The 26,456-nt window shown below is 44.4% G+C and overlaps 1 protein-coding gene across 2 annotated transcripts in view; it reads right to left on the reverse strand.

Annotated features, from left to right (window-relative positions):
- The window catches only part of LOC106583822 (MAP kinase-activated protein kinase 2), a 42,972-nt gene that overhangs the window by 3,611 nt on the left and 12,905 nt on the right, over positions 1-26,456 (reverse strand). For both annotated transcript variants that reach the window (XM_014168421.2, XM_014168419.2), the window contains exons 2-8: positions 13,541-13,680; positions 9,478-9,542; positions 9,329-9,408; positions 8,880-9,006; positions 7,528-7,603; positions 3,447-3,571; positions 2,622-2,707 (exon numbers count right to left, since the gene is read on the reverse strand). In XM_014168421.2, coding sequence (XP_014023896.2) covers positions 2,622-2,707; positions 3,447-3,571; positions 7,528-7,603; positions 8,880-9,006; positions 9,329-9,408; positions 9,478-9,542; positions 13,541-13,680 — 699 coding nt within the window. The remainder of the gene's footprint in view (positions 1-2,621; positions 2,708-3,446; positions 3,572-7,527; positions 7,604-8,879; positions 9,007-9,328; positions 9,409-9,477; positions 9,543-13,540; positions 13,681-26,456) is intronic.

The raw sequence follows: 26,456 nt of genomic DNA on the forward strand, positions 1-26,456 counted from the left end.
GGTTGAGATCCGGTGACGGTGCTGGCCACTCCATTATAGACAGAATACCAGCTGACTGCTTCTTCCCTAAATAGTTCTTGCATAGTTTGGAGCTGTGCTTTGGGTCATTGTCCTGTTGTAGGAGGAAATTGGCTCCAATTAAGTGCCGTCCACAGGGTATGGCATGGCGTTGCAAAATGGAGTGATAGCCTTCCTTCTTCAAGATCCCTTTCACCCTGTACAAATCTCCCACTTTACCACCACCAAAGCACCCCCAGACCATCACATTGCCTCCACCATGATGACAGATGGTTCAGTCCTTCAGCATCTTTTCATTTTTCTGCGTCTCACGAATGTTCTTCTTTGTGATCCGAACACCTCAAACTTATATTTCGTAACACTTTTTCCCTCTGTCCAGTGTCAGTGTTCTCTTCGCCCATCTTAATCTTTTATTTTTATTGGCCAGTTTGGGATATGTCTTTTTCTTTGCAACCTCTGCCTAGAAGGCCAGCATCCCTGAGTCGCCTCTTCACTGTTGACATTGAGACTGGTGTTTTGTGGGTACTATTTAATGTAGCTGCCAGTTGAGGACTGGTGAGGTGTCTGTTTCTCAAACTAGACACTAATGTACTTGTCCTCTTGCTCAGTTGTACACCGGGGCCTCCCACTCCTCTTTCTATTCTGGTTAGAGCCAGTTTGCGCTGTTCCATGAAGGGAGTAGTTCACAGCGTTGTACGAGATCTTCAGTTTCCCGCATGGAATAGCCTTCATTTCTCAGTACAAGAACAGACTGATGAGTTTCAGAAGAAAGTTCTTTGTTTCTGGCCATTTTGAGCCTGTAATCGAACCCACAAATGCTGATGCTCCAGATACTCAACTAGCCTAAAGAAGGGCAGTTTTATTGCTTCTTTAATCAGGACAACAGTTCTCAGCTGTGCTAACATAATTGCAAAAGGGTTTTCTAATGATAAATTAGCCTTTTAAAATTATAAACTTGGATTAGCTAACACAACGTGCCATTGGAACACAGGAGTGATGGTTGCTGATAATGGACCTCTGTTCGCCTATGTAGATATTCCATTAAAAAAAATCAGCCGTTTCCAGCTACAATAGTCATTTACAACATTAACAATGTCTACACTGTATTTCTGATCAATGTGATGTTTTTTTTTTAAATGGACCAAAAATGAGCTTTTCTTTCAAAAACAAGGACATTTCTAAGTGACCCCAAACTTTTGAACGGTAGTGTATATATATAATATTATATATTATATATATTTTGTATTTTACCCCCCTTTTTCTCCCCAATTTCGTGATATCCAATTGCGATCTTGTCTCATCGCTGCAACTCCCCAACGGGCTCGGGAGAGGCTGAGGTCGAGTCATGCTGAAACATGACTCGCCAAACCGCTTAACTCGGAAGCCGGCTGCACCAATAGTGTCGGAGGAAACACCGTTCAACTGACGACCAAAGTCAGCCTGCAGATGCCCAGCCCGCCACAAGGAGTCGCAAGAGCGCGTTGAGCCAAGTAAAGCCCACCTGGCCAAACCCCTCCCCTAACCCGGACGACGCTGGGCCAATTGTGTGGCGCCATATGGGACTCCCGGTCACGGGCGGTTGTGGCACAGCTTGTGGAATTGCCTTCGGCCCCGATATGATCATTTTTATAAAACTACACATACAATATTTTTGACCACTAGGGGGCAATGAAGTTCTATCGTTGTCACACAGTAGGCGGAATCTGGAATCTGCTCCAGACAGGTGACATTTTGTTTTCTCGAAACGTTGACTCTAGTGTTCCTGACCAATAGCGACTCACAACTGAAAATATACCAAGTGATGACAGTTCTTCTCCCTACATTCTCTTTTCCCTCCGTTTCTCACAACAGTTCCATCCGATCGTACCTCCCTCCCTCTGCAGAATTGTCTTCCAATAAAAACGTATCCAACTGATGGAATACACTAACCAAACTGTAGACAAGCTACATTCCTGCCAAATCACGATAGCTTCATCAATACTTGAAAATGGACTGGTAAGATTAAAGTAAGGGAATATGTTTTCTGTTTAACAAAACATCCTACCGCTCCATGATACAGTCTTATATTCAGCCGGTTTTTGTGCTGCTATTTTTATTGACTTGGCCAAAGCTTTTGATAAGGTAGACCGTTCCATTCTTGTGGGCCGGATAAGGAGTACTGGTGTCTCTGAGGGGTCTTTGGCCTGGTTTGCTAACTACCTCTCTATAAGAGTGCAGTGTATAAAGTCAGAAAAATCTGCTGTCTCAGCCACTGCCTGTCATCAAGGGAGTACCCCAAGGCTTGATCCTAGGCCCCACGCTCTTCTCAATTTACATCAACAACATAGCTCAGGCAGTAGGAAGCGCTCTCATCCATTTATATGCAGAGAGAGAGAGAGAGAGAGAGAGAGAGAGAGAGAGAGAGAGAGAGAGAGAGAGAGAGAGAGAGAGAGAGAGAGAGAGACAATGGGACAGAGTGAGAGAGAGACAGGGGAGAGGAGAGAGAGAGACAGGGGAGAGGAGAGAGAGACAGGGGAGAGGAGAGAGAGAGACAGGGGAGAGGAGAGAGAGGAGAGGAGAGGCAGGGGAGAGGAGAGAGGAGTGGAGAGGAGAGAGAAACTCACGTTGATCCATGGATGGTTCATGAACTCTGTGATGGTCATTCTCTGTGTGGGCTCGGTCTTCAGCAGGGTCCTGATCAGCTGCTTGGCTACGCAGGCACACACACAAAATAGAACTGAGCAAATACTAAAAGGTACATTTACATTGTGGAAATGCAGGATGGCGAAGTACACTATGTGAATTACCACGTACCAGAGCGCCAAGTGTGGACCAAAATATTCCTGAACAGCTTCTACCCCCAAGCCATCAGACTGCTGAACAGCTTCTACCCCCAAGCCATAAGACTGCTGAACAGCTTCTACCCCCAAGCCATCAGACTGCTGAACAGCATCTACCTCCAAGCCATCAGACTGCTGAACAGCTTCTACCCCCAAGCCATCAGACTGCTGAACAGCTTCTACCCCCAAGCCATCAGACTGCTGAACAGCTTCTACCCCCAAGCCATAAGACTGCTGAACAGCTTCTACCCCCAAGCCATCAGACTGCTGAATAGCTTCTACCCCCCAAGCCATCAGACTGCTGAACAGCTTCTACCCCCAAGCCATCAGTCTGCTGAACAGCTTCTACCCCCAAGCCATCAGACTGCTGAACAACTTCTATCCCCAAGCCATCAGACTGCTGAACAGCTTCTACCTCCAAGCCATCAGACTGCTGAACAGCTTCTAGCCCCAAGCCATCAGACTGCTGAACAGCTTCTACCCCCAAGACATCAGACTGATAGGACACTGTACAAGGACACTGTACAAGGACACTGTACAAGGACACTGTACAAGGACACTATAAAAGCCCACTATACAAGGACATTTAAGTATAAAAGGCACACTTACCCTCCTCCGATACGTCGGACCACTCTGGGTTTGGAAACTCATATTGTCCCATCCTGATTCTCTTCTTCATCCCAGGAGAGATGGCCAGACCGTGGTTAGAGTAGAACGGAGGATAACCACATAACCTGGGGGAGGAGGGGGAGGAGGGGGAGGAGAGAGAGAGATGGCCAGACCGTGGTTAGAGTAGAACGGAGGATAACCACATAACCTGGGGGAGGAGGGGGAGGAGGGGGAGGAGAGAGAGAGATGGCCAGACCGTGGTTAGAGTAGAACGGAGGATAACCACATAACCTGGGGGAGGACGGGGGAGGAGGGGAGGAGAGAGAGAGATGGCCAGACCGTGGTTAGAGTAGAACGGAGGATAACCACATAACCTGGGGGAGGACGGGGGAGGAGGGGGAGGAGAGAGAGAGAAGAGAGGAGAGAGAGATGGCCAGACCGTTACAGTAAAACCAAGGTTAGAAGGAAGGAGAGATGAGACTAGAATCATTCAATATTCAGTTTAGAAACACACAACCCGCTGAGAAACACGCAACCCGCTGAGAAACACGCAACCCGCTGAGAAACACACAACCCGCTGAGAAACACACAACCCGCTGAGAAACACACAACCCGCTGAGAAACACGCAACCCGCTGAGAAACACACAACCCGTTTAGGAAACACATAGGACAGGTAGGAGAGTAAAGGCTTAAAACCCTATAATAATGATACAGATATATACAGGAGTGTAAAGGCTTAACACCCTATAATAATGCTACAGATATATATAGGAGTGTAAAGGCTTCTATAATAATGCTACAGATATATACAGGAGTGTAAAGGCTTCTATAATAATGCTACAGATATATACAGGAGTGTAAAGGCTTCTATAATAATGCTACAGATATATACAGGAGTGTAAAGGCTTCTATAATAATGATACAGATATATACAGGAGTGTAAAGGCTTCTATAATAATGCTACAGATATATACAGGAGTGTAAAGGCTTCTATAATAATGCTACAGATATATATAGGAGTGTAAAGGCTTCTATAATAATGATACAGATATATATAGGAGTGTAAAGGCTTCTATAATAATGCTACAGATATATACAGGAGTGTAAAGGCTTCTATAATAATGCTACAGATATATACAGGAGTGTAAAGGCTTCTATAATAATGCTACAGATATATATAGGAGTGTAAAGGCTTCTATAATAATGATACAGATATATACAGGAGTGTAAAGGCTTAAAACCCTATAATAATGCTATAGAAAAAAATAACTTGTTTCAAAAAAATGTAAAACTGTTAAAAACTGAAAAGTAGTGAGTGCATATGTATTCACCCCCTTTTGCTATGAAGCCCCTAAATAAGATCTGGTGCAACCAATTACCTTCAGAAGTCACATAATTAGTTCAATAAAGTCCACCTGTGTGCAATCTAAGTCTCACCTGATCCGTCACCTGATCTCAGTATATACAGTGGGGGGGGAAAAGTATTTGATCCTCTGCTGATTTTGTACGTTTGCCCACTTACAAAGAAATGATCAGTCTATAATTTTAATGGTAGGTTTATTTGAACTGTGAGAGACAGAATAACAACAAAAAAATCCAGAAAAACGCATGTCAAAAATGTTATAAAATGATTAGCATTTTAATGAGGGAAGTATCTGGAGTATCTGTCCATAGGACCACTTTAAGTCGTACTCTCCACAGAGCTGGGCTTTACGGAAGAGTGGCCAGAAAAAAGCCATTGCTTAACCTGTTATGGCTAGGGGGCAGTATTTTCACGGCTGGATAAAAAACATACCCGATTTAATCTGGTTACTAATCCTACCCAGTAACTAGAATATGCATATACTTATTACATATGGATAGAAAACACTCCAACGTTTCTAAAACTGTTTGAATGGTGTCTGTGAGTATAACAGAACTCATTTGGCAGGCAAAAACCTGACAAGGTTTCAGGCAGGAAGTGGCCTGTCTGACAAGGTGTCGTTCTTCTTGTCTCTGTTTATTGAAGAGTGAGGATCTTAGCTGTCCCGTGACACTTCCTACGGCTGCCATAGGGTCTCAGAAGGCGGTAAAAAGCTGAATCGTGGCTTTGCAGGCTCTGGCTGAAAACAAAAGTAGCGCGTTTGGGTAGTGGCTGGTTACAGTACTGTGAGACTCAGGCTCGTGCCCGCCTCGACCGAAAGCTTTGTTTACTTTCCTCAGTTTAGCTAAATGGACATTCCCGGTCGGAATATTATCGCTTTTTTACGAGAAATATGGCATAAAAATGGATTTTAAGCAGTGGTTGACATGCTTCGAAGTACGGTAATGGAATATTTAGATTTTTTTTGTCACGAATTGCGCCATGCGCACGACCCTGATTTACCATTTCAGACAGTGTCTGGGACGTACGAACAAAACGCCGCTATTCGGATATAACGATGGATTATTTTGGACCAAACCAACATTTGTTATTGAAGTAGCAGTCCTGGGAGTGCATTCTGACGAAGACAACAAAAGGTAATGAAACTTTTATAATAGTAAATCTGATATTGGCGAGTGCTAAACTTGCCGGGTGTCTAAATAGCTAGCCCGTGATGCCTGGGCTATGTACTTAGAATATTGCAAAATGTGCTTTCACCAAAAAGCTATTTTAAAATCGGACATATCGAGGGCATAGAGGAGGTCTGTATCTATAATTCTTAAAATAATTGTTATGCTTTTTGTGAACGTTTATCGTGAGTAATTTAGTAAAATGTTAGCGAATTCCCCGGAAGTTTGCGGTGGGAATGCTAGTTCTGAACGTCACATGCTAATGTAAAAAAGCTGGTTTTTGATATAAATATGAACTTGATTGAACAAAACATGCATGTATTGTATAACATAATGTCCTAGGGTGGTCATCTGATGAAGATCATCAAAGGTTAGTGTTGCATTTAGCTGTCTTCTGGGTTTTTGTGACATTATATGCTAGCTTGAAAAATGGGTGTCTGATTATTTCTGGCTTGGTACTCTGCTGACATAATCTAATGTTTTGCTTTCGTTGTAAAGCCTTTTTGAAATCGGACAGTGTGGTTAGATAAAGGAGAGTCTTATCTTTAAAATGCTGTGAAATAGTCATATGTTTGAAAAATTGAAGTTTTTGTATTTTAGAGGAGTTTGTATTTCGCGCCACGCCCATCATTGGATATTGGAGCAGGTGTTCCGCTAGCGGAACGTCTAGATGTAAGAGGTTAAAGAAAAAAATAAGCAAACATGTTTGGTGTTTGCCAAAAGGCATGTGGGAGACTCCCCAAACATATGGAAGAAGGTACTCTGGTCAGGTGAGACTAAAATTGAGCTTTTTGGCCATCAAGGAAAACACTATGTCTGGCGCAAACCCAACACCTCTCATCACCCCGAGAACACCATCCCCACAGTGAAGCATGGTGGTGGCAGCATCATGCAGTGGGGATGTTTTTCATCAGCAGGGACTGGGAAACTGGTCAGAATTGAAGGAATGATGGATGGTGCTACATATAGGGATATTCTTAAGGGAAATCTGGTTCCGTCTTCTAGAGATTTGAGACTGGGACGGAGGTTCACCTTCCAGCAGGACAATGACCCTAAGCATACTGCTAAAGCAACACTCGAGTGGTTTAAGAGGAAACATTTAAATGTCTTGGAATGGCCTAGTCAAAGCCCAGACCTGAATCCAATTGAGAATCTGTGGTATGACTTAATGATTGCTGTACACCAGCGGAACCCATCCAACTTCAAGGAGCTGGAGCAGTTTTGCCTTGAAGAATGGGTAAAAATCCCAGTGGCTAGATGTGCCAAGCTTATAGAGACATACCCCAAGAGAGGTGGCTCTACAAAGTATTGACTTTGGGGGGGTGAATAGTTATGCACGCACAAGTTTCCTGTTTTTGCGTCTTATTTCTTGTTTGTTTCACAATAAAACATATTTTGCATCTTCAAAGTGGTTAGGCATGTTGTGTAAATCAAATGATACAACCCCCCCCCCCTCCAAAAAAATGTATCCAAAAAATGCCAAGGGGGGTGGATACTGTGACTTGCCACTGTATGGGGGTCGGAGTGTAAAGTTAACAGGTTACTTACAGGATGTACATGATGACGCCTAGCGACCACATGTCACATGACTTGTCATACTTCTCTGGTCCCAACACCTCTGGAGCTGAGAGAGAGAGGGAGAGGGAGAGAGAGAGAGGGAGAGAAAGGGAGAGAGAGAGAGAGAGAGAGAGAGAGAGAGGGAGAGAGAGGGAGAGAGAGAGAGAGAGAGAGAGGGAGAGAGAGAGGAGAGAGAGAGAGAGAGAGAGAGAGAGAGAGAGAGAGAGAGAGAGAGGGAGAGAGAGACAGAAACAGAGAGAGAGGGAGAGAAGAGAGAGAGGGAGAGAAGAGAGAGAGGGAGCGAGAGAGGGAGAGAGGGAGAGGGAGAGAGAGAGATACCCATCACCTATATTTATCTTCCCTTACTATTAGTAATACAACTAGTTTGCAACATTGTTAAAACACTGGCTGATAATACAACACGTGTAATGTTCACTGTTCATTTGTAATTGTTGTTTTTTGTTCTGTTTATTTCATTTGCTTTGTAAACATATGTTTCACATAAAGCACCTTTGAAGAGACAGAGATAATTCAAGATTTTAAACTATCCTATTCTGTTTCGTTCAAGCAAGATGAGTGTGTATGGGTCTATGAGTGGGTCTGGGTGTGGGTCTGTGTGAGTGGGTGTGGGTCTGGGTCTGTGAGTGGGTCTGGGTGTGGGTCTATGTGGGTGGGTGTGGGTCTGTGTCTGTGAGTGGTCTGGGTCTGGGTGTGGGTCTGGGTCTGTGTGTGGGTCTGGGTGTGTGTGAGTGGGTGTGGGTCTGGGTCTGTGAGTGGGTCTGGGTCTGTGAGTGGGTCTGGGTGAGTGGGTGTGGGTCTGTGAGTGGGTGTGGGTCTGTGAGTGGGTCTGGGTCTGAGTGGGTGTGGGTCTGTGAGTGGGTCTGTGTGAGTGGGTGTGGGTCTGGGTCTGTGAGTGGGTCTGTGAGTGGGTGTGGGTCTGTGAGTGGGTCTGTGAGTGGGTCTGTGAGTGGGTGTGGGTCTGTGAGTGGGTGTGGGTCTGTGAGTGGGTCTGGGTGAGTGGGTGTGGGTCTGGGTCTGTGAGTGGGTGTGGGTCTGTGAGTGGGTCTGTGTGAGTGGGTGTGGGTGTGGGTCTGTGAGTGGGTCTGTGTGAGTGGGTGTGGGTCTGGGTCTGTGAGTGGGTCTGTGAGTGGGTGTGGGTCTGTGAGTGGGTCTGTGAGTGGGTGTGGGTCTGTGTCTGGGTGTGGGTCTGTGTCTGGGTGTGGGTCTGTGTCTGGGTGTGGGTCTGTGTGGGGGTCTGGGTGTGGCTCTGTGTCTGGGTGTGGGTCTGTGAGTGGGGGTCTGGGTGTGGGTCTGGGTGTGAGTGGGTCTGGGTGGGTCCTTACCAACATAGTATGGTGTGTAGCAGGGGGTGACCAGGGAGTTGTGTGAGGTCGTCTCTTTAGCAAAACCAAAGTCTGTCAGTTTCAGCAGCGCATTAGGCCTCTTAGATAAATACAGTAGGTTCTCTGGCTACAGGAGAGAGAGAGAGAGAGAGAGAGAGAGAGAGAGAGAGAGAGAGAGAGAGAGAGAGAGAGAGAGAGAGAGAGAGAGAGAGAGAGAGAGAGAGAGAGAGGGGAGAGAGAGAGAGAGAGAGGGGAGAGAGAGAGAGAGGAGAGAGAGAGAGGAGAGAGAGAGGGGAGAGAGAGAGAGAGAGGGAGGGGAGAGAGAGGGAGGGAGAGGGAGGGAGAGGGAGAGAGAGAGGAGAGGAGAGAAAGAGAGATGGTTATATAATCATATTTTAGAGTCAGCGATATCAGGAGGGGTTAGAGGATGAGGGTTAGGGGTCAGGTACCTTGACATCTCTGTGAGCGATGTTGATGGCATGAAGGAACTGAATGGCCTCTCCTATACTCTTCATGATATCAGAGGCCTCTGAAATAACACACACACACAGTTAGCAAACAGATCAAGTTTTTACCTCTGTGTCTATGTGTGTCCTACCTCTCTCTGTGAAGGCCTGGTCTCCTCTGTCCTGGATACGACTGAACAGCTCTCCCCCATCCATGCTGTAACACACACACACACACACACACACACACACACACACACACACACACACACACACACACACACACAAAAAACACACACAAAAAAACACACACACACACTTGTTATACACAAATTATAGTAAATCTAATCTCGTCCCCCCCGATGCGGTAGACACACACACACCCCGCTCTGCACGCTACAGGTGGAAGGGTCTGAAACAAAACCAAGTGTGTGTGAGAACATCTCGTGTCTGGCAGCTTTCCACTAAACTAACCCCAACACCCCCCTCCCATCTAGCTGGGGTTAGTTTAGTGGAAAGCTGCCAGAGAGGGCGAGGGGTCTCAGTCAATCAGAAAGAGAAACAGGAGAAAAAAATAGACGGTAGAAGAAATGAGAGAGACAGCGAGGCAGACAGGCAGACAGACAGACAGACAGAGACAGACAGACAGACAGAGACAGACAGCGAGGCAGACAGACAGACAGACAGACAGCGAGGCAGACAGACAGACAGACAGACAGACAGACAGACAGACAGACAGACAGACAGACAGCGAGGCAGACAGACAGACAGACAGACAGACAGACAGAGCGAGGCAGACAGACAGACAGAGCGAGGCAGACAGACAGACAGAGCGAGGCAGATAGACAGACAGACAGACAGAGCGAGACAGACAGACAGACAGACAGAGCGAGGCAGACAGACAGACAGAGCGAGGCAGACAGACAGACAGACAGACAGACAGAGCGAGACAGACAGACACACAGCGAGACAGACAGACAGACACACAGCGAGACAGACAGACAGACACACAGACACACAGCGAGACAGACAGACAGAGCGAGACAGACAGACAGAGCGAGACAGACAGACAGACAGAGCGAGACAGACACAGACAGACAGAGCGAGACAGACAGACAGAGCGAGACAGAGCGAGACAGACAGACAGAGCGAGACAGACAGACAGAGCGAGACAGACAGACAGACAGACAGAGCGAGACAGACAGACAGACAGAGCGAGACAGACAGAGCGAGACAGACAGACAGACAGAGCGAGACAGACAGACAGACACACAGAGCGAGACAGACAGACAGACACACAGAGCGAGACAGACAGACAGACACACAGAGCGAGACAGACAGACAGACACACACAGCGAGACAGACAGACACAGACAGCTAGACAGACACAGCGAGACAGCTAGACAGTGAGACAGACAGACAGACAGACCATCTTAATTAACTGCACCAGTCATGTGAACAGACAACCTGAAAAACACAATTAAGAAAAATGCATTGAAAATGTAGTGCATTTTCTTCTAACATTGAACGCTGTGACGGTCATGGAAAGCTATTGAAAACCGCTGCTACTGCTGTAAATGCTGTGACCACAAAAAACACCATCCCCAAGTTACAGAGATCAGCCACACTATGAGAATGTGCACACGTGTGTGTGTGTGTGTGTGTGTGTGTGTGAGAGAGAGAGAGAGAGAGGTAGAAGAAGTTTGGTGGTTTGATATCTCTCACGCCTCGTTAGTGGAAATAGAACAAAAGTCAACAGAGCTGGTTTAGGAGAAACGGATCAGCTTCATTTAACTCAACATGCTACAGTAGGACTTTACTATCAGCTTCATTTAACTCAACATGCTACAGTAGGACTTTACTATCAGCTTAATTTAACCTCTCTGGGCCAGTGGGACGCCCCACCTACTCAACAGCCAGTGTGATCCCGTGGCGCGTTATTCAAATACCTTAGAAATGCTATTACTTCAATTTTTCAAACATATGACTATTTTACAGCATTTTAAAAGACAAGACTCTCGTTAATCTAACCACACTGTCCGATTTCAAAAAGGCTTTACAACGAAAGCAAAACATTAGATTATGTCAGCAGAGTACCAAGCCAGAAATAATCAGACACCCATTTTTCAAGCTAACATATAATGTCACATAAACCCAAACCACAGCTAAATGCAGCACTAACCTTTGATGATCTTCATCAGATGACGCACCTAGGACATTATGTTATACAATACATGCATGTTTTGTTCAATCAAGTTCATATTTATATCAAAAACCAGCTTTTTACATTAGCATGTGACTAGCATGTGACTAGCATTCCCACCGAACACTTCCGGTGAATTTACTAAATTACTCACGATAAACGTTCACAAAAAGCATAACAATTATTTTAATAATTATAGATACAGAACTCCTTTATGCACTCGCTATGTCCGATTTTAAAATAGCTTTTCGGTGAAAGCACATTTTGCAATATTCTGAGTAGATAGCCCGGCATCACAGGGCTAGCTATTTAGATACCCACCAAGTTTAGCCCTCACCAAACTCCGATTTACTATTAGAAAAGTTTGATTACCTTTGGTGTTCTTCGTCAGAATGCACTCTCAGGACTGCTACTTCAATAACAAATGTTGGTTTGGTTCCAAATAATCCATAGTTATATCGAAATAGCGGCGTTTTGTTCGTGCGTTCAAGTCACTATCCGAAGGGTAAATAAGGGTTACGCGCCCGACGCGTTTCGTGACAAAAAAATTCTAAATATTCCATTACCGTACTTCGAAGCATGTCAACCGCTGTTTAAAATCAATTTTTATGCCATTTTTCTCGTAAAAAAGCGATAATATTCCGACCGGGAGTGGTTGTTTTCGTTCAAAGAGAGAGAAAGTAAACATGGTGTCGGCTCGTGCACGCGCCTCCAGTCTCATTGTCCTCAGATCGACCACTTACAAAATGCGCTAATGTTTTTCAGCCATGGCCTGCAAAGCCACCATTCAGCTTTCTGGCGCCTTCTGAGAGCCTATGGGAGCGTTAGAAAATGTCACGTCATGCCAGAGATCCCCTGTTTTGGATAGAGATGATCAAGAAGGCCATGAAATGGTCAGAGAGAGCGCTTCCTGTTTGGAATCTTCTCAGGTTTTGGCCTGCCAAATGAGTTCTGTTATACTCACAGACACCATTCAAACCGTTTTAGAAACATTAGGGTGTTTTCTATCCAAATCAAACAATTATATGCATATTCTAGTTACTGGGCAGGAGTAGTAACCAGATTAAATCGGGTACGTTTTTTTATCCGGCCGTGCAAATACTGCCCCCTATCCCCAACAGGTTAACAACATGCTACAGTAGGACTTTACTATCAGCTTCATTTAACGCAACATGCTACAGTAGGACTTTACTATCAGCTAAATTTAACTCAACATGCTACAGTAGGACTTTACTATCAGCTTCAATAACAACATGCTACTCTGACGGCCCAGACGGTATCCCTAGCCGTGCCCTCCTGCGGGCTCTGTACGACGCCCCCTCCTACGGGCTCTGTACGACGCCCCCTCCTGCGGGCTCTGTACGACGCCCCCTCCTGCGGGCTCTGTACGACGCCCCCTCCTGCGGGCTCTGTACGACGCCCCCTCCTGCGGGCTCTGTACGACGCCCCCTCCTGCGGGCTCTGTACGACGCCCCCTCCTGCGGGCTCTGTACGACGCCCCCTCCTGCGGGCTCTGTACGACGCCCCCTCCTACGGGCTCTGTACGACGCCCCCTCTATACGACACCCCCTCCTACGGGCTCTATACGATGCTCCCTCCTACGGGCTCTATACGACGCCCCCTCCTGCGGGCTCTATACGACGCCCCCTCCTGCGGGCTCTATACGACGCCCCCTCCTGCGGGCTCTGTACGACGCCCCCTCCTACGGGCTCTCGCAACTTGATTGCACCTCGTGAGGAATATTTATCTCACATAGAAAACACAACAAGCCAACTAAATAGGTCAATTATTCTACTATGGGAGATGTCTGGTTTAGTTTAATGACCCCATTACAGCAGTGGAAAGATCCATCCTGAGTGATACAGTAGACTACAACACAGCATAATAGAGAAAATAAACATATTTAAGAAAACATATAAACCACTGTCTCTCTCGAATTTCCCTCACAATCCTCTCTTTTTTTATTTTATCCCACATTTGTGTATTTTTTTTAAATGTAGCGTAGGACCCACCACTCCATGACTATGAGCAGACACTTCCTGCCCTGGTAGAGGTTTTCAAAGACGTCCACGATGCGCACGATGGTGGAACAGGGCGACGCCCTACCGTGAAGATCCACCTCCCTCCGAGCCTTCGCACAGTCCTGCAGCATCTACACACACACACACACACACACACACACACACACACACACACACACACACACACACACACACACACACACACACACACACACACACACACGTTATCATTAAGAAAAGAAAGCCAGAAAGGCTCAAAAGGATCCCATCTCCCGTTTCTGTAGTGAGACAGCTTGGTGTACCAGGACACCCTCTGGACAGGACACTAGTCCATCTCCTGTTTCTGTAGTGAGACAGCTTGGTGTACCAGGACACCCCCTGGACAGGACACTAGTCCATCTCCTGTTTCTGTAGTGAGACAGCTTGATGTACCAGGACACCCCCTGGACAGGACGCTAGTCCATCTCCTGTTTCTGTAGTGAGACAGCTTGGTGTACCAGGACACCCCCTGGACAGGACACTAGTCCATCTCCTGTTTCTGTAGTGAGACAGCTTGGTGTACCAGGACACCCCCTGGACAGGACACTAGTCAAGCTGCCTCACTGTTTCTGTAGTGAGGCAGCTTGATGTACCAGGACACCCCCTGGACAGGACACTAGTTTATTGCAGGGTCACATTATCAACAGTACTCTCATTTTATCACAGTTAACCCAAACCTCAAGGAGACATCCACATTAACCGTATAACCAAGGTCTGTGGTAATACAGTGGCAGAGAGAAAGGAATCTCTGTTTGTGGTGTAGTGGCCCCCTCTCTGGGTGGCAGTCAGTCATTACAGCGAGGTTACCAGAGTCATTCCACTTTCAAAAAACTAGTAATTTTATGTCAAAATGCATATCAAATGAGATTTTGTTTTACTACAATGTAAAAACAATTAAAAATTAAGGGCCATGGTGGGTTAAAAAGCTGACTCTTCCAAAATGAAAAATTGATCACTTATCATTGTGTTTACTTGATAGCTACCTACACAAATAGCTAGCTAGAACAAAGTGTTAAATAAGATAAAAATGTATTAAAAAGATTTAAAAGCAATACAAATACAAATGTATTTTCTGGAGGATTAAACTGAAATTGCAACCAATCACAGCCGTTAAGATTAACATTCCTGAAATATTTTTTTTTCGATCTCAGATAAATTATGCTAATTGGCTAGAGCCAAATTGTACATGGTGTCCAGGTCAGGATACAAAACATTTATTTATTAAAAAGACTATCAGAAAGACCGTTTGGTACTTCTTTATTTTGATCCAAAGCCTTAGAATGACTGAGTCACTCAGCTTTATGTAGGTGCTGCTATATGACTGAGTCACTCAGCTTTATGTAGCTGCCTGAGGCTATATGACTGAGTCACTCAGCTTTATGTAGGTGCTGCTATATGACTGAGTCACTCAGCTTTATGTAGGTGCTGCTATATGACTGAGTCACTCAGCTTTATGTAGCTGCCTGAGGCTATATGACTGAGTCACTCAGCTTTATGTAGGTGCTGCTATATGACTGAGTAACTCAGCTTTATGTAGGTGCCTGAGGCTATATGACTGAGTCACTCAGCTTTATGTAGGTGCTGCTATATGACTGAGTCACTCAGCTTTATGTAGGTGCTGAGGCTATATGACTGAGTCACTCAGCTTTATGTAGCTGCCTGAGGCTATATGACTGAGTCACTCAGCTTTATGTAGCTGCCTGAGGCTATATGACTGAGTCACTCAGCTTTATGTAGGTGCTGCTATATGACTGAGTCACTCAGCTTTATGTAGCTGCCTGAGGCTATATGACTGAGTCACTCAGCTTTATGTAGGTGCTGCTATATGACTGAGTCACTCAGCTTTATGTAGGTGCCTGAGGCTATATGACTGAGTCACTCAGCTTTATGTAGGTGCCTGAGGCTATATGACTGAGTCACTCAGCTTTATGTAGGTGCCTGAGGCTATATGACTGAGTCACTCAGCTTTATGTAGGTGCTGCTATATGACTGAGTCACTCAGCTTTATGTAGCTGCCTGAGGCTATATGACTGAGTCACTCAGCTTTATGTAGGTGCTGCTATATGACTGAGTCACTCAGCTTTATGTAGGTGCTGAGGCTATATGACTGAGTCACTCAGCTTTATGTAGGTGCTGCTATATGACTGAGTCACTCAGCTTTATGTAGCTGCCTGAGGCTATATGACTGAGTCACTCAGCTTGATGTAGATGCTGCTATATGACTGAGTCACTCAGCTTTATGTAGGTGCCTGAGGCTATATGACTGAGTCACTCAGCTTTATGTAGGTGCCTGAGGCTATATGACTGAGTCACTCAGCTTTATGTAGGTGCTGCTATATGACTGAGTCACTCAGCTTTATGTAGGTGCTGCTATATGACTGAGTCACTCAGCTTTATGTAGGTGCCTGAGGCTATATGACTGAGTCACTCAGCTTTATGTAGGTGCTGCTATATGACTGAGTCACTCAGCTTTATGTAGCTGCCTGAGGCTATATGACTGAGTCACTCAGCTTTATGTAGGTGCTGCTATATGACTGAGTCACTCAGCTTTATGTAGGTGCTGAGCTATATGACTGAGTCACTCAGCTTTATGTAGCTGCCTGAGGCTATATGACTGAGTCACTCAGCTTTATGTAGGTGCCTGAGGCTATATGACTGAGTCACTCAGCTTTATGTAGGTGCTGCTATATGACTGAGTCACTCAGCTTTATGTAGCTGCCTGAGGCTATATGACTGAGTCACTCAGCTTTATGTAGGTGCCTGAGGCTATATGACTGAGTCACTCAGCTTTATGTAGGTGCTGAGGCTATATGACTGAGTCACTCAGCTTTATGTAGATGCCGAGGCCATTATTAGTGCACAGTACCATTATTAGTGCACAGTACCATTATTAGTGCACTCACTGCCCCTTAAAGCGTTGCTCTGTGCTACCCAGTGTGGCGGGGTGGGGGTACACTCCCCCTTCCTCATCCTCTCTTCCCCATGGGCTAGGTCCGTCTTCTGTGCGTGGCTCTGCGGCCCATCCCGTACCCCAGGCCCTCGGATACAGCTGGAGAACTGCAAGGCAATCCCATTGTGCCATCTCAGTGGATACAGCTGGAGAACGGCAAGGCAATCCCATTGTGCCATCTCAGTGGATACAGCTGGAGAACGGCAAGGCAGTCCCATTGTGCCATCTCAGTGGATACAGCTGGAGAACGGCAAGGCAATCCCATTGTGCCATCTCAGTGGATACAGCTGGAGAACTGCAAGGCAATCCCATTGTGCCATCTCAGTGGATACAGCTGGAGAACGGCAAGGCAGTCCCATTGTGCCATCTCAGTGGATACAGCTGGAGAACTGCAAGGCAATCCCATTGTGCTGTCTCAGTGAATACAGCTGGAGAACTGAAATCCCATTGTGCCATCTCAGTGGATACAGCTGGAGAACGGCAAGGCAATCCCATTGTGCCATCTCAGTGGATACAGCTGGAAAACTGAAATCCCATTGTGCGCCACTCGGGAGCCATGACGAATATATATTGTCCCGCTAATACCAGGGTTAATAATACATCTGTGAGAAAATCCAACGGGCTTTTATATCATTCTAAATTACTAATAATTAATTTGTATAAAAAAAAATATATATATTTTGGAGATTATTTGGTTTTCAAATAACGTAAAGTGAGCGAGATAAAGGCCATTGTTGAACATGGGGTGAGACATTGTTACTAATTTGTAAATAAAGTCAGTTTGTTATTATTTAGAGTCGCCACATGGCTCCCAGTCGCGGCCGGCACGGGTATTGAAACAGCATCTGTAGCAGGGCGGTTTGCACTGCGATGTAGTGTCTTAGATCGCTGCGCCACTCGGGCACTGTACAACACGACTGGTCGGGAGTAGGCTACAGTACTGCAGTGTCTTAGATCGCTGCGCCACTCGGGCGCTGTACAACATGACTGGTCGGGAGTAGGCTACAGTACTGCAGTGTCTTAGACCGCTGCGCCACTCGGGCGCTGTACAACACGACTGGTCGGGAGTAGGCTACAGTACTGCAGTGTCTTAGACCGCTGCGCCACTCGGGCGCTGTACAACACGACTGGTCGGGAGTAGGCTACAGTACTGCAGTGTCTTAGACCGCTGCGCCACTCGGGCGCTGTACAACACGACTGGTCGGGAGTAGGCTACAGTACTGCAGTGTCTTAGACCGCTGCGCCACTCGGGCGCTGTACAACACGACTGGTTGGGAGTAGGCTACAGTACTGCAGTAAGAGCAAAATAATCCTAACATTTCCATACCTTAATTGTAGTCTAAGTTTCTCTTAGAATAAAAACCTTAGTGTAACAACAGTTTTAGTAAGTAATACTGAAGTCGTGCACAATTCTATTTGGTTTATGTCGCCCATTCATTTTCAGTTAGAGACACAGTAGCACCTTGGGATCTAAAAGCATAATCAGTGCTCTAACTCCCCCTTGTGGTGGTCTGGAGCAATGAAGCAGTGACGCAGGGTACCGTATTAAACCACAAATTACCTCCAAGTCCCGCAGCATAATCTCAAAACCTTTAGTTGAGCAAAAGTATTCAGACCCCTTGACTTTTTCCACCTTTTGTTACGTTTACAGCTAGTGCTGTGGCGGTCACGAAATTTCGTCAGATGGTGATTGTCATGCAAATAACTGTCAGTCTTACGGTAATTGACCGTTAATTAACATGAACACATTTAACATCTTCAGGCTTCCACACACAGTCTACAAGCCACTGATGCAGACCTTAGGAACATCTACATTTAAAAAGTCTAATAAATCCATGTAATATAGTCTACACCATCACAATAAATCCATGTAATATAGTCTACCTACACCTTCACAATAAATCCATGTACTATAGTCTACCTACACCTTCACAATAAATCCATGTACTATAGTCTACCTACACCATCACAATAAATCCATGTAATATAGTCTACCTACACCTTCACAATAAATCCATGTACTATAGTCTACCTACACCATCACAATAAATCCATGTAATATAGTCTACCTACACCTTCACAATAAATCCATGTACTATAGTCTACACCTTCACAATAAATCCATGTAATATAGTCTACCTACACCATCACAATAAATCCATGTACTATAGTCTACACCTTCACAATAAATCCATGTACTATAGTCTACACCTTCACAATAAATCCATGTAATATAGTCTACCTACACCATCACAATAAATCCATGTAATATAGTCTACCTACACCATCACAATAAATCCATGTAATATAGTCTACCTACACCATCACAATAAATCCATGTAATATAGTCTACCTACACCTTCACAATAAATCCATGTAATATAGTCTACCTACACCACCACAATAAATCCATGTAATATAGTCTACCTACACCACCACAATAAATCCATGTAATATAGTCTACCTACACCATCACAATAAATCCATGTAATATAGTCTACCTACACCATCACAATAAATCCATGTAATATAGTCTACCTACACCATCACAATAAATCCATGTAATATAGTCTACCTACACCATCACAATAAATCCATGTAATATAGTCTACCTACACCATCACAATAAATCCATGTAATATAGTCTACCTACACCATCACAATAAATCCATGTAATATAGTCTACCTACACCATCACAATAAATCCATGTAATATAGTCTACCTACACCATCACAATAAATCCATGTAATATAGTCTACCTACACCATCACAATAAATCCATGTAATATAGTCTACACCATCACAATAAATCCATGTAATATAGTCTACCTACACCTTCACAATAAATCCATGTAATATAGTCTACCTACACCATCACAATAAATCCATGTAATATAGTCTACCTACACCACCACAATAAATCCATGTAATATAGTCTACCTACACCATCACAATAAATCCATGTAATATAGTCTACCTACACCATCACAATAAATCCATGTAATATAGTCTACCTACACCATCACAATAAATCCATGTAATATAGTCTACCTACACCATCACAATAAATCCATGTAATATAGTCTACCTACACCATCACAATAAATCCATGTAATATAGTCTACCTACACCATCACAATAAATCCATGTAATATAGTCTACCTACACCATCACAATAAATCCATGTAATATAGTCTACCTACACCATCACAATAAATCCATGTAATATAGTCTACCTACACCATCACAATAAATCCATGTACTATAGTCTACACCATCACAATAAATCCATGTAATATAGTCTACCTACACCTTCACAATAAATCCATGTAATATAGTCTACCTACACCATCACAATAAATCCATGTAATATAGTCTACCTACACCATCACAATAAATCCATGTAATATAGTCTACCTACACCATCACAATAAATCCATGTAATATAGTCTACCTTCACCATCACAATAAATCCATGTAATATAGTCTACCTACACCTTCACAATAAATCCATGTAATATAGTCTACACCATCACAATAAATCCATGTAATATAGTCTACCTACACCTTCACAATAAATCCATGTAATATAGTCTACCTACACCTTCACAATAAATCCATGTAATATATCCTACACCATCACAATAAATCCATGTAATATAGTCTACCTACACCATCACAATAAATCCATGTAATATAGTCTACCTACACCATCACAATAAATCCATGTACTATAGTCTACACCATCACAATAAATCCATGTAATATAGTCTACCTACACCATCACAATAAATCCATGTAATATAGTCTACCTACACCATCACAATAAATCCATGTAATATAGTCTACCTACACCTTCACAATAAATCCATGTAATATAGTCTACCTACACCTTCACAATAAATCCATGTAATATATCCTACACCATCACAATAAATCCATGTAATATAGTCTACCTACACCTTCACAATAAATCCATGTACTATAGTCTACCTACACCATCACAATAAATCCATGTACTATAGTCTACCTACACCATCACAATAAATCCATGTAATATATCCTACACCATCACAATAAATCCATGTAATATAGTCTACCTACACCATCACAATAAATCCATGTAATATAGTCTACCTACACCATCACAATAAATCCATGTAATATATCCTACACCATCACAATAAATCCATGTAATATATCCTACACCATCACAATAAATCCATGTAATATAGTCTACCTACACCATCACAATAAATCCATGTAATATATCCTACACCATCACAATAAATCCATTATTTATTTTAGACAGGTCTAAAGAAACATATGAAGAAAATGTAGTCTATTTCAGAAGAACAGAATAGCATCCTCTGAGTTGTCCTGATGTTAGGTCCTGATCTGACTGTGCCATGTGGCTGTGGGCTACACTAGTTCATTTAGCAGGTCCTGATGTGGCTGTGGGCTACACTAGTTCATTTAGCAGGTCCTGATGTGGCTGTGGGCTACACTAGTTCATTTAGCAGGTCCTGATGTGGCTGTGGACTACACTAGTTCATTTAGCAGGTCCTGATGTGGCTGTGGACTACACTAGTTCATTTAGCAGGTCCTGATGTGGCTGTGGGCTACACTAGTTCATTTAGCAGGTCCTGATGTGGCTGTGGGCTACACTAGTTCATTTAGCAGGTCCTGATGTGGCTGTGGGCTACACTAGTTCATTTAGCAGGTCCTGATCTGACTGTGCCATGTGGCTGTGGGCTACACTAGTTCATTTAGCAGACAAAATTTGGCTTAGAATTCCCTGGTATTATTTTATATCATTTTCTAGTATGAAGAATACAATTGAACAAAGTTGAATAAAATAGAAAGTTGTTCTACAAACATTGGGCTATATGTTTAGACATTTCTAATTTATTTTTTAGGCTGCCTGATGCGACTAACGATGATTTGAAAAAAAAAGTAGCTTTAAAAAAAAAAAAAAAAAAGGCTCTGCTTACTTCATTCAATCACTGAGTCACAATTTGACACTTGATACAGACTCGAATTTCACGGCGGCATCCCCTCTTTGTGGCCATAACGCACCCTAAAAAAATAAAAAAATAAATAAAGAAATCCATGCCCTTTTGCGGCCAGTGGCCGTTGTGCGCTTTTCCCGGAGTGCTGCTCCGTCACCTGATTGGGTCTTTCCTCACAGGCTACAAGTGAAGACAGACACATCGGGGACGCAACTGCGCGCAGCATTATCCAATTCCGAGGAGCATATTGGAAGAACTGTCCACATTTACTTTTCGTCAGCCAACAAGATGAGTAGGCCTAACGAATGGCAAAAGCACTAGCCCTATGTCAATCTACTATCCCCCATAGAATAGATTACTTTTGTACTGTGCGAAAATCAATATTCCGAACATAGTCTGGGACAGTTGTGGGATAGGATAGATCCCAAATGAATACAACCACTTGCATCCCCCAAAAAAAATTTTTTTTTTACGCAATGTGGCTGATGCAACAGATCAGACCGTTAAACTTAAAATGTTGATAAACATGGCAGTAGACTGTAAGCGCAAAATGTTCCATTAGCGGAAAACACCATTATCAAAAGTGACAGCAAATGTGATTATGCTTTTATTATAAAAAAGGGCAATTTTATTGCTGAATAATTATTATCCAAGCTGTTTAAAGGCACAGTGAACTTAGTGTATGTAAACTTCTGACCCACTGGAATTGTGATACAGTGAGTTATAAGTGAAATAATCTGTCTGTAAACAATTGTTGGAAAAATTACTTGCGTCATGCACAAAGTAGATGTCCTTTACCGACTTGCCGAAACTATAGTTTGTTCACAAGAAATTTGTGGAGTGGTTGAAAAACAAGTTTTAATGACTCCAACCTAAGTGTGTATGTAAACTTCCGACTTCAACTGTAAATAAATAAATAAATAAATAAATAAAAACTACATGACCAAAAGTATGTGGACACCTGCTCGTCAAACACCTCATTCCAAAATCATGGGCATTAATATGGAGTTGGTCCCACTTTGCTGCTATAACAGCCTCCACTCTTCTGGGAAGGCTTTCCACTAGATGTTGGAACATTGCTGCAGGGACTTGCTTCCATTCAGCCACAAGAGCATTAGGGAGGTCGGGCACTGATGTTGGGTGATTAGTCCTGGCTCGCAGTCGGCGTTCCAATTCATCCCAAAGGTGTTCGATGGGGTCGAGGTCAGGGCTCTGTACATGCCAGTCAAGTTCTTACACACCGATCTCGACAAACAATTTCTGTATGGACCTCGCTTTGTGCATGGGGGAATTGTCATGCTGAAACAGGAAAGGGCCTTCCCCAAATTGTTGCCACAAAGTTGGAAGCACAGAATCGTCTAGAATGTCATTGTATGCTGTAGCGTTAAGTTTTCCCTTCACTGGAACTAAGGGGCCCGAACCATGAAAAACAGCCCCAGACCATTATTCCTCCTCCACCAAACTTTACAGTTGGCCAGATTCGTCCATCGGACTGCCAGATGGTGAAGCTTGATTCATCACTCCAGAGAACGCGTTTCCACTGCTCCAGAGTCCCATGGCAGCGAGCTTTACACCACTCCAGCAGACGTTTGGCATTGCGCATTGTGATCTGAGGCTTGTGTGCGGCTGCTCGGCCATGGAAAGCCATTTCATGAATCTCCCGACTAACATTTCTTGTGCTGACGTTGCTTCCAGAGGCAGTTTGGAACTCGGTAGTGAGTTTTGCAACCGAGGACAGATGATATTGACGTTCTACACGCATCAGCACTTGGCGGTCCCGTTCTGTGAGCTCGTGCGGCCTACCAATTCGCGGTTGAGCCGTTGTTGCTCCTTTGAAGGGGTGTCCACATACTTTTGTGTATATATAATTTTCAAAAAAATCCAAAAGATCTGTACCTCTGTGCCCTGCACACACACACACACACACACACACACACACACACACACACACACACACACACACGCTAAATCAGTTAAACTGGGCGTGTGCGGTGTGTACATGTGTGTGTTAAGGCCACATTTTTTCCTAATCAACCCATCCAATGTTGGTACATCTGCTGTTGAAGTACAGTACAAAAACCTGGTCCTTCATTATTTTGGTCATGTTGCTACAGACACGACCCAGCCGTTAATTCTTTTTGCATTGTTGCTAGAGAAGTTTAGCAACCAAATTAACGCTTGTGCAACCATGGGGGAAAAACAAGACTTGGTTGGCTTAGGATTGTTGACATGTAAAACTATATTTAGTGTCCGAATGTTTATTGAAAACATAAATACATTTGCACAATGAGAAATGTTTGTCTCTCAAATACATTTTTACAGTCGTCATTGATATGACGACAGTCAAAACACCTCAAAAACAAGACATGGTAACAATAACAAGACGCAACGAACTGAAACCAGACACCAACCATTCCTCCCACAAGGCAGCTTCTTGTCATTATTGCTAGCTATATGACTGTTCAGAATCACAACAATGCACACCTTCTGGCCATAGGTCCACCCACTTGTGAGCCAGGCCCAGCCAATCAGAATTAGTTTTTCCCCCACAAAAGGGCTTTATTACAGACAGAAATACTCCAAAGTTCCATCAGCTGTCCAGGTGGCAGGGCCGGCAGGTGAAGAAGCCGGATGTGGAGGTCCTGGGCTGGTGTGGTAACACCAGGTCTGCGGTTGTGAGGCCGGTTGGACGTACTGCCATATTCTCAACAAAAAAAACAAAAAAACATTGGAGACGGCTTATGGTAGAGAATTGAACACAAAAAGAAGACACCCCCGCACACTGCTCTGGCTACGATGATCCAATCAGGACCCGGAGGTCTGGAGTACCACGATGAGGATGATCCAATCAGGACCCGGAGGTCTGGAGTACCACGATGAGGATGATCCAATCAGGACCCAGAGGTCTGGAGTACCACGATGAGGATGATCCAATCAGGACCCGGAGGTCTGGAGTACCACGATGAGGATGATCCAATCAGGACCCGGAGGTCTGGAGTACCACGATGAGGATGATCCAATCAGGACCCGGAGGTCTGGGGTACCACGATGAGGATGATCCAATCAGGACCCAGAGGTCTGGGGTACCACGATGAGGATGATCCAATCAGGACCCGGAGGTCTGGAGTACCACGATGAGGATGATCCAATCAGGACCCAGAGGTCTGGGGTACCACGATGAGGATGATCCAATCAGGACCCGGAGGTCTGGAGTACCACAATGAGGATGATCCAATCAGGACCCGGAGGTCTGGAGTACCACGATGAGGATGATCCAATCAGGACCCAGAGGTCTGGGGTACCACGATGAGGATGATCCAATCAGGACCCAGTTTGTATTATTTGTGGTGGGAGTATGAGAGATATGGTCAAAGAGTAGATAATACCGACAATCAAGGTAAGAACAGATATCTGCTATAACGTTCTACTACTTATTGATGAATCTTTCGCAGTATTATGAGCGTTGGTTTGAGTAGCTAACTAGCTAGTTACGGTGGCTAACTAGCTAGTTGAAAAACAAAATATTGTTTTTACCTAAAATCAACATCACCTTTCTCGAATATTCAAATGGAAGGAAGTGGTCATATAATTCAATCGTTCTCTGAGATTTGAGTGTCACTGTTGACAACTTTCTGGAATTTGAAGGATGGGTCATGTGAAGGAAACGCTATACCCACCCCTCAGCCACACCTGGCTAACTTGACGAGTCCTGTAATCACCCCCCACCCAGACACACCTGGCTAACTTGACGAGTCCTGTAATCACCCCCCAGACACACCTGGCTAACTTGATGAGTCCTGTAATCACCCCCCCAGTCACACCTGGCTAACTTGATGAGTCCTGTAATCACCCCCCACCCAGACACACCTGGCTAACTTGACGAGTCCTGTAATCACCCCCCAGACACACCTGGCTAACTTGATGAGTCCTGTAATCACCCCCCCCCCAGTCACACCTGGCTAACTTGATGAGTCCTGTAATCACACCCCCCCCACCCAGTCACACCTGGCTAACTTGATGAGTCCTGTAATCACCCCCCCCCAGCCACACCTGGCTAACTTGATGAGTCCTGTAATCACACCCCCCACCCCCAGACACACCTGGCTAACTTGATGAGTCCTGTAATCACCCCCCCCCCAGACACACCTGGCTAACTTGATGAGTCCTGTAATCACCCCCCCCCAGACACACCTGGCTAACTTGATGAGTCCTGTAATCATCTGTTGAAGTGGAGTCTTTTGTTTAGACACGTAGCTAGCTAGCTAGCTAGCTAAACAATGAACCTAACGGTGCTTTCAAGACAACTGGAGAACTTGGAGAAATACGAGGTTAAATCATGACGTCAGTGATCTTCCGGGTCGGAAAGTCACGGCTCCAGTACACATGTTAGAATTTCGAGTCGAACGACTGTTCGAAACGATTTTTCCCCAGTCGGAGCTGGAGTTCACAGTTGTCTTGAACGCACTGAAGTCAGAGATTACCGAGTTCCCAATTCCGAGTTTTCAGTTATTTTGAACGCAGAAATAACCCCAACACATACTACTAGCAATACAAACTGATTGTCATAGCTAGCCACCATGCATGAAACTACAGGTAGCTAAAGCTAACCAACTACTGTAGGTTCAACGTTAGCTAGCAAGCTAACATTAGGCTACAACTAGCAATGCAAATGGATTTCTGAGATACACGAATCATACACGTAATTTTTGCTAGTGAGCCATCCAGCTAAAGTTAGCTAGCTAGCTAACAGTACCCTTTAACTTGCAATGAAAATGACATTGACTAAATTAGAAACGTGTAATATCTGAAAATGTAGCTAGCTAGACTCTCTTACCAGTATAAATGGATGAACACTTCTCCCTCTCTGTCACGGATGCCGTGGTTGCTCTTAGTTTGAAGATGTAT

The sequence above is a fragment of the Salmo salar genome, chromosome ssa22 (genome assembly GCF_905237065.1).
Source record: "Salmo salar chromosome ssa22, Ssal_v3.1, whole genome shotgun sequence".
NCBI classification, from domain to species: domain Eukaryota; kingdom Metazoa; phylum Chordata; class Actinopteri; order Salmoniformes; family Salmonidae; genus Salmo; species Salmo salar.